At 37.0% G+C, this 9,932-nt stretch overlaps 2 protein-coding genes across 2 annotated transcripts in view; both read left to right on the plus strand.

Annotated features, from left to right (window-relative positions):
• The window catches only part of bzw2 (basic leucine zipper and W2 domains 2), a 440,416-nt gene that overhangs the window by 15,869 nt on the left and 414,615 nt on the right, over positions 1-9,932 (plus strand). The gene's annotated exons all lie outside the window — the stretch shown is intronic.
• tdp2b (tyrosyl-DNA phosphodiesterase 2b) lies at positions 218-5,378 on the plus strand. The gene is made up of 7 exons (XM_079829677.1): positions 218-622; positions 781-947; positions 1,228-1,416; positions 1,655-1,746; positions 1,818-1,936; positions 4,099-4,269; positions 4,683-5,378. The coding sequence occupies exons 1-7, from the start codon at positions 467-469 to the stop codon at positions 4,956-4,958; spliced, it is 1,170 nt and encodes a 389-aa protein (XP_079685803.1). The 5' UTR covers positions 218-466; the 3' UTR covers positions 4,959-5,378.

Here is a 9,932-nt window from a genome sequence, read left to right on the forward strand (position 1 = left end):
CCTATTTTTTTTTACAGTATATGGTCAAGGCAACTGGCAACATAATTAATAAAAAAAATTGTTTAATGTTAATGCTAATTATATTTTTGTTCTAAATGTTTATGCACGTGCCTATACATTTGATCAATATTGATATTTTTTTTACGGTCTATGATCAATACTTAACAGAGTTGCTGAATCGTTACTGCTCGAAAGAACCGATTCCTTTTAGTACTACAGTTAAATTCTTCCGGAAACCCTCTATTTGAACAACAATAACTCTTTAGTTAAACAAATGCAACGTTAAGTGAGAAAACTAAGTTTATAATACTTTGAGGTCGTGATTTATATTAAAGTGTATATGAAGTAGTTATATGACGAGCATATGTTAATATTGATATAGTCTCCGTATGGTATTTTCGCGGAATCCACCCGGAATGTTTTTGTAGCTGTACACATTCATGTCCCGCCGTTATATTCGACGAGCATGTCCAGCACCGTAATGTCAGGTAACCACAAGGATCAACAAATGTCTGCTTTAGAGGAAACGAGAACGAGTCTTTGCGATCAGTTTGCCTCTGTCTCTGGCTCGGATAGTGCCGTGGCGCAGTGTTATTTGGCAGAAAATGAGTGGGACATGGAGGTATGTCACTATTACTGCAAATAATAAACGCACTTTAAGGGTAAAGTTACGATCAAAGCCATTTGATTGAGTATAGCATGTTTAGTTTGCTTATTTAAAATGTTTGCCGTTCATGTAAAAAGCTTTTTTGTTTTGTTTTATCCATGTGTTTCTGCCAGAGAGCATTGAACTCTTTCTTTGAAGCTCATATGGATTCAGTCTTTGATGTTGAAGACGCAGAGGAAACTAAAGATGTGTCTGGGAATAAGAGAAAGGGGGTGAATTCTTCTGACTCTGCGGATAGTTCAGGAACAAAGAAGAAATTTAAGACGGACAAGGTGGATTGGTAATGTTCTCTACCCTATACTATTTATTAGAAACTGAAAACTTCATTAACTCTATACCTTTAATTAACAATATTCCACACAAAGTCACCATGAATTCAAAATTGACAATTATTTCTTGTTTTTTTAAACAAATGGAATATTGGAGTATTTATTCTAAGCCATTTATCCGTGCACATCATTTATAATTAAAAAAAATCATGTGCCTGAGACTATCGCAGCTTCTGTTTCATGCTGACTTTGTCTCTTTTTCCTTCCAAATGTTTTTTTTTTTTTGTGCAGCATTGACTTGACAGCAGAGGAACCCACCTGCTCCAGCAGTGTGAATTTGAAGAAAAGTCAGGCCGAAAGTGGCGTATCCGAATCCGATGCTGAGGACAGCAAGCTCTCCATCATCAGCTGGAATGTGGATGGTTTGGACACTTTAAGTCTTGCAGAGCGTGCCAGGGGCTTGTGCTCATATCTAGTTCTGTGAGTTGTTTAGAGACCCCTGATGTCCTCTATTTCATGCGTTATGTGATAGCGTTGTCAAAAGTACTGACTTTCACAGACAAATCTGATGAACACGTGAACACAATGGCCAATCAGAGGTGTTTACTATTCCGCTCCACAGCGCTCAAAGTGTCAAATTTTTTAAATTTAAATACTATTATGTGACAATAAGGGAGTTTGGTTTTACTCATAGTTTCCTTCTGTTGTTCTTTTGTAGATATACACCGGATGTGGTTTTTCTTCAAGAACTCATTCCAACTTACATTCAGTATCTTAAGAAACGTGCTGTCAGCTACCTGTTTGTTGAAGGTAAGAGAATGATCTCAGTGAAGTTATTTATGGGTTATTTGCTTATTCATGAAGTTCTCCTGTCATTAAAGGGAGCGATGATGGTTACTTCACGGCAATAATGTTGAAGAAATCAAGAGTAAAACTTGTGGAAAGTGAGATCATCTGTTATCCTACAACACAAATGTTGAGAAATCTGTTAGTTGCTCAGGTGAGTTTCTGGTTTATAAGATTGTTTTGGGATGTAATTAATGGCACAGGTGTATTTCTTAAAGGCATAGTTCACGCCAAAATGAAAAGGTTACCCTCATGTTGTTCCAATCCAAACCTGAATGAGTTTCTTTCTTCTGTTGAACACAAAAGAAAATATTTTAAAGAATGTTGCTAACGGTTGACCCATTGACTTCCATAGTATTTTTTTCCTACTATGGAAGTCAATGGGGTCCATCAATTGTCTGGTTACCAACATTCTTTGCAATATCTTCTTTTGTGTTCAACAGAAGAAACAAACAAACAAAAAAACCCACAGGTTTGGAACAACTTGAGGGTGAGTAAATGATTACAGAATTTTCATTTGTAGGTGAACTATATCTTTAATGGAATCAGAAATACAGTTTGGGGTTGGTAAGATTTTCTAATGTTTTGAAAGAAGTCTTTTATGCTCATCAAGGCTGCATTTATTTGATCAGTAATTGACAGATTTTATTGACAGTAATATTGTGAAATTGCATTACAATTACAACACTTTTGATTGATTTAATGCATCCGTGCTGAATAAAAGTATTAATTTCTTTAAAATAAAACTGACTCCAAAAGTTTAACGGTTATGCATACAATAAAGGCCTGTACACACCGGGACGAATATCGCGTGCTTATCACTAGTGTTTTTCAAGATGTTTTTCGGCACGTCTTGAGTGTTCACACCCAAGCGATTTTCACTGGCGATGCGCTGAGTGAACGTGCAAATTCAGGAGATGGCGCTCACGGTACACAGGGTGGTGCCTGCGGCACTTTATGCTTCTGACACTCGCTTGTCACGCAGAAGAAGAGAGACAGTATTTACGTGCTTGCCAAAACTATCACACATTTTTTGTTAACTGGCAAGCAGTATTAGCAGCTCATCTTCTTCTTTGAACAAAAGCGCCGATATCATTGGTCGGCCAGTTTTTAACGTGCTAACCCTTATATGCATACCTCGGGTCTTTAGGGACCCGAGATGTCATTCACTACCCTCCTCCTCATTCATTTTTTAAAGTTAGACATCAACCTTCTTAGTATTCCTCAATCAATCCATATTAAACAATATAATAAGAAAAAAAAATTATAATTGAATGCCTGTTTTTCCACTAGTTTTTTGTCAAAATTGTATAGGGTCGCTAACGACCCGAGGTGTGTAAGATTGTACGTATTTTTTTCCCTGCACAATAATAAATGAATCTATAATGACAAAATAACTGTAATTCACCTTTATTCCACAAGGTGGCAATGTCTGATACACAATGATGAAGTGACAATTCACTCAGAGTCACCTCAGACAGAAAACAAAACAATAAGTATGATCTGCAAAACTTGAAATGGCTCAGCGATTTACTGCAGAGCAAGAACTGAACGCAACCAAATATAACTGTCACTGTCACTTAATGATGGATCTGGTGAAGGAAGCTGTCAGTGATCAAAATATTTATTTTCAAGACGTTGAAAATGAGTTTTGAGAATATGCGTGAGATCGCGAATATGATCCAGATGCCTAATATACTGGGAAATGAGCTCTGACGAGGACAGTGGTGATGGTATAAAACATCTGCTCAAACTGAACCCTTCCAGGCTCCAAAAGGTAACGAAATATGTTTTATTTTATTCTTCTGTAATTGTTACTCTAATATCAGGATTTTTATATATTATAGATCTATCCATGTTATATATACATCCGGTCGCTAAAGACCCGAAAATCTAAGAATGTTTGGTGAAACAGTCATGCATTTAAGGGTTAAATACGCGTATTTCACGCGTTAAATGCACGTGAAATACGTGTTGTTTGCGCGTGACAAATCAGCGTGTATTTAACATGTGAAATACCCATAAAATATGCATGAAATGCACATAAAATACACGCTGATTTGTCACGCGCAAACAACGCGTATTTCACGTGTTAAATACGCGTTAAAATTAACTTGTTTTTGGCCCTCTAGGCTTTCCATATATGCCTGCCATCTTGCACGTCGGTCACGAGACGTTAAACGGGCGCGAAAATCGTCCCGGTGTGAACAGGCCTTAATATATGTACCGTACTTTTCTAGGTTGCTGTCTCTCGTAATTAAATGTTTCTCATCTTTTATACACACATTCATTTCTTTTTTGACCGTGTTTCTTTAGGTGACTTTCTCAGGTCGAAAGCTGTACTTGATGACATCACATTTAGAAAGCTGTAAGAACCAATCAGAGGAGAGAATGAAACAACTGCGGGTCATGCTTCAAAAGATAAAGGAGGCACCAGAAGATGCCTCTGTCATTTTTGCTGGAGACACCAATCTCAGAGACGCTGAGGTAAATTAAAATCTTTAAAATTCACCACATGGACTAGATGGGTGATTTGTTTGTTTAACCTATAGAAAATATAGATCAAACTTTAAGGGTATGCTTGGATAGATTTTTTATTTGCTTGGTTAAACCTATAGAACCGGTACATTTAAATATGAGGGCCATTAATAAATTAAAGGAAAATAAAATGTGTGAAATTATGTATTGTATTAATAATACAAGTCCAAATGAACCCATTTTTTGCTATAGTGTTGATGGAAGTCTCTTGGGTTTTACGGATGATCATGAGCCTGTAAATAGGAAAAAAGGGTTAGGAAACACTAACATCACAATAGCTCCAAATATGATGGAGGAATGAAAGTGTAGTGAAAGTCACTAGTGCGATGCAGCATTTCTGAAGACTGTTTCTGTCCGCGTAGGTGGTAAAGGTTGGAGGTTTGCCTCCAGGTGTGTGCGACGTGTGGGAACAGCTGGGCAAACAGGAACACTGCCGATACACCTGGGACACCAAAGCAAACAGCAATAAGACTGTGCCTTACATCAGCAAATGTCGCTTCGACCGTATCTTCCTTAGGTCTGCTAAAACTGGGCCAGGGCTCACTCCTGACCACATGGTCTTGGTTGGAACGGAGAAACTAGACTGTGGCCGTTATACCAGTGATCACTGGGGAATTTACAGCACTTTCAACACATGATTATTAAATACAAAAAGACCAGATGTCTTCCATCTAGAAGATAGTTGGTTTCTTCAAAGAGTTTTGAGTGCCTACAAATTCAGACTACAGATCAGTATAAGAAACAAAAGGTATATAGATAATAATAGGATGCATAGCTGGATATAAAATAATGCAAAAAGAAACATTATTGAGAGAAGGGTTTTAATCAAATGATTTACGTCTTTAAACCTCTGTATTCATTACCACAGTTTTATTTTGTATTTGTTGTACAAAATATTTTACCACAAACCATGATTTCAGTTCAACTCTGCTCTCCCATGTCTTGGTGGTATAAATCCAGTTGTGTTAATGTTTTCTGGGAATTTTTAAAATGTGAAAATGTTGACTGAATTTAAATGATTTTATTTAAATAAATAAGAACTTGATTTATTGTGGTACATGTTGTACATCCTATATTTTACCACAAGTGGTCAGTATTTCACAAACCTTAGTGTAAATAAGCTTTTGAAAGTCAGAGGTACATTAGAACAGAGGTACAGTGTACTATTATTTATTGAAACTATTGTGTGTGTATATATAATTTTTATGTATACAGTATATGGGCCATTCTTCAGAATTGGTGCAAACTGCTGTCCCACAACCAAAAAACACATTTGAAAATCATTTGATTATTCAAATCTTAGATGTTTACTAAGAACCGTCTAATCCGTCTATTGTCACAATAATATTTAAAATATCATAAGCTTAATAAATAAATATATATATATCTCTATCTCATCATCATTTATTGGGTACTTTCTATTGGGAGGTGGCTGTCCCAAACCCTAACCCCTAAATTTCAAATTATGAAAAGATACTAAAATAATGGTCAGAGCATCTCCAAAACTGCAGCTCTTGTGGGGTGTTCCCAGTCTGCAGTGGTCAGTATCTATCAAAAGTGGTCCAAGAAAGGAACAGTGGTGAACCGGCGACGGGGTCATGGGTGGCCAAGGCTAATTTTTGCACATGGGGAGCGAAGGCCCATGTGGTCCGATCAAACAGACAAGCTACTGTAGCTGGGATGAAGGCAAGCCGGAGGAGGCAGTGTGATGCTTTGGGCAATGTTCTGGGGAAACCTTGGGTCCTGCCATCCATGTGGATGTTACCTTGACACGTACCACCTACCTAAGCATTGTTGCAGACCATGTACACCCTTTTGTTGAAACAGTATTCCCTGGTGGCTGTGGCCTCTTTCAGCAGAATAATGCACCTGCCACAATGCAAAATTGGTTCAGGAATGGTTTGAGGAGCTCAACAACGAGTTTAAGGTGTTGACTTGGCCTCCAAATTCCCCAGATCTCAATCCAATCGAGCATCTGTGGGATGTGCTGAACAAACAAGTCCGATCCATGGAGGCCCCACCTCGCAACTTACATGACTTAAAGGATCTGCTGCTAACATATTGATGACAGATACCACAGCACACCTTCAGGGATCTAGTGGAGTCCATGCCTCAACGGGTCAGGGCTGTTTTGGCCACAAAAGTGGGACCAACACAATATTAGGAAGGTGTGTGTGTATGAATGTATATATTATTAAACATTTAATTATTATTAATATTATAAATTTTGCTTCAAATAAAAGCTTTCTTAAAAGTTAGTGTACTTGTTTACCACAGTGTCAGTGAAGAGCTTTATGAAATATGACGTGCTGTGCAGTGAAAAATAGGTAAATGGAACTTGCAAACAATACTGTTATTGAGCATTATTACCAATCAAACAAATTCTGTCCAAAAGGTGTGAAAATACTATTGTATATTTTGTCAGCCATTTTGTTCCAAAAATGTAATTTCCGACATCCATCACAGAATGCTATTAAACAAATACATGTTCTGATGCTAAAACTACCAGGGTCTGAGCTCACTGGATAAATGGTTCTATGAAAATAAAACGTTTAGATAAATTCTTATCCCCGTAACCGTTTGAAAGAAAAGTGTGAGGTCACTTAACTGCCCTAAATTTCCGGAACGAAGTGTCAAGGCAGCAGCTGTCTCAAGCAAGGTGGGCACGTGACTCCAGACAACCTTGAAAAGACACCCCGCTGCCAAGGCTAATAAACCTTTTGCTCGGTCAGATGAGTAAATATTAAATGTAAAACAGGTCAGACTGCCACGGATCTGCCCTCTGGGTCTGTATGACTGGCTTACAGAAGTTTGCTTGGAGCGCAAACACACTCTCCTTGGCCCTCTCACCGGGGTAACGTCTACTGCACTTAAAGGGCCAGTCCTGTAATTGGTTTTGTTTGAACATCTTGCTTAGCTTATGCGTACTTATAGCCGACAGAAGAACATGGAGATTATTTTACTGATCGCTTTGTCCTCCTGATTTCCTCCAATGAGACATATTAGTGAATCTCAATGCTATTCCCCTCAATAGGCATCACTGTAGAACATTGAATTGGTTTGACACATGGCCAGGAGCACATGCTATTTCAGTGAAGGGGGAATAGTGAGACTTTCGAATCAGTCATACTCCAACCGTTAAAGACAGAAATGTCAGTATACCACACCACATATGCTATCACTGATAACAACAAGGAAAAAACAGGGAGAACACAGTGTTTGTTTGGTCAGCACTTTTCCAGGAGGGTTTTCCCTTATCAAGGACGCAGTAAAGGTTACAGTCATGGCACAACTCCAGCAGAGATCTTCCAACACAATCTCAAGGCAATTCAGAACCATTTTACATTTTGGTGAATTGGTGATGAATTCACATGAATTTGTTCATCTCATTAATACTTTTTGGTATGAATAGAATGAATTGTAAATACTTTCTCACAAACACTTTTTTGTTTTCAGATACAAATGCCTTTATGGAGGTAATTTTCATTTTTGGGTTCATTTTCATAAACCCTTTATTTACTCACCATAAAGCCATCCTAGGTGTATATGACCTTCTTTCAGCCAAACACAATCGAAATTATATAAAAAAAAAATATCCTGGCTCTTCCAAGGTTTATAATGGGAGTGAATAGAGCCTGAGATTTTGAAGCCCAAAAAAAGTGTATCCATCCATCATAAAAATAATCTATATGACTCCAGGGTGGTAATAAAGGCCTTCTGAGGTGAAGCGTTGCATTTTTGTAAGAAAAATATCCATATTTATAACTTTATAAACTAGAATCACTGGCTTCCGGTAACAGCCGTACATGAGTCTAGTTCCGACGGAAGGGACAGGAAGCTCAGATTTTATATTCAATTTTTTTTTTTTTTAACTTAATGTGTGTCCCGAAGATTAATGTATGAATGTTTTATGGACTTGGAACGACATGAGGATGAATAATAAATGACAGAATTTTAATTTTTGGGGTAATCTGGGTTGGTTATGTTTGGGTGAATGTTCATGCTTACTTTTTTTCTAAAAATCATATGTTTTTATATGAAATCACATTATACAAATTCATATGAAATCACCACTTCATAAAAAAAGTTAAGTTTTCCCGTGAGATTGAGTTGGTTATGGTTAGCGTTTATGGTTACTATTTTACAAAAAAAATCATACGTTTTTGTCCAATTCACGTAAAAATTCATACAGAATCGCCATTTCGTAAAATAGTTATGTTTTCCTGTGAGACTGGGTTGGTTATGTTTAGGGGTAGACATTTATGCTTTTTTCCCCCCTTCTAAAAGTGATATGTTTTTGTATGATTCACATTGTTCAACTTCATATGAAATCGCCATCTCATAAAATAGTTCTTAAAACATTTTCCTGTGAGACCGGGTTGGTTATGTTTAAAGTTCAGTTACTTTTTTCATAAAAAGCTATACATTTTTGTACAAATCACATCATACAAAAATCGGCACCTTGTAAAATAGTTACGCTTTCCCATCAGATGGGGTTGGATCTTCCCAATCATTTCACAGTTCAGATCGCATTCTTTAGGTTAGATAATGGTGACGTTTGTACCATGCCACTGAAACTCAAAGATAACGGATAATGAAAGAGGGGGGAACCATTCGAGGGACAAAATCTTACATAATCGTACAATACAACACTGTCAATCTGTAACTAAACTGAATTATCAGCAAACAAACAGCCTTCTGTTAGGAACCCATTCTAAGACACTAAGATACACTGAATTAAATGAAGAAAAAATAGGGTATTAATGCAGACTGCACAGCATAGCACAACACAACAAACACGCTTGTGTGATTTTCCAACAGTTTTATTTCATAAATAACACTGAACAAGCATGGTACAGCGATAAATATCCATTTACATTGCAAAATTATCTGTATTACAAAATACAGTGTGTGTAAAATGCACTTGTCAAAGGGGTCAAGAGGTTTCAATATAGTACCTGATGTGCCCTAATCTGAAATTACATTTGTACCTTTTTTTTTTTTTTTTTAATGTGCAGTAATCTCAGATTAAAGTTGTCCAAGAACCACACAAGATCCCTTCACTATTATACGCAAATGTTGCATCCCATTCCGTCATTTGAACTGGAAAAATAAGACAAAGCACTGATACTTATCCTCAAATTGTAATTTATTTGTGTTGCTTGTTGAATTTTAATGCAAAAACAATTTCAATTCTTTACATTTTTGCATTTGGCATCCCAAGGGTCTTCAGTTTTTCAGATAATCGCAATCCCATGCCTGCTCGAATTAGAGTCTGAACACACCGCAGGCAAGTGTCCTGTTTCAATGTCTTAGGCAGCAAGAGGTACAAGGCAGGTTGACATCGTAACACAAGACCAGGATTGTTGGATCTCTACAATGTAACTCAGATGGTGAATCAGCATGTTCAGTTTTTATTTATTTATTGCTAATTTCAGAAAACAGAGGGGCTATTCAACTTTCTCAAAACATAAAAAAAAACTCATTCATCCCATTTTTAAGTTAAGGAATGTGTCCATTTGTGCACCATTACAACAGCACATTTTAAAATAAATGTAACAACTTGTTAGAAAATCTATTCATTTGCACACTCTCTATGTAGGAAAAAACCA

This window comes from Gobio gobio (genome assembly GCF_949357685.1).
Source record: "Gobio gobio genome assembly, chromosome: 11".
Taxonomy (NCBI): domain Eukaryota; kingdom Metazoa; phylum Chordata; class Actinopteri; order Cypriniformes; family Gobionidae; genus Gobio; species Gobio gobio.

Excerpts from the sequence above, each read along its gene's own strand:
- tdp2b (XM_079829677.1), top strand. The coding sequence starts at position 467 with ATGTCCAGCACCGTAATGTCAGGTAACCACAAGGATCAACAAATGTCT. Across the intron at positions 1,417-1,654 it reads TTGTGCTCATATCTAGTTCT|ATATACACCGGATGTGGTTT; the intron begins GTGAGTTGTTTA and ends GTTCTTTTGTAG. Across the intron at positions 1,937-4,098 it reads GAAATCTGTTAGTTGCTCAG|GTGACTTTCTCAGGTCGAAA; the intron begins GTGAGTTTCTGG and ends GTGTTTCTTTAG.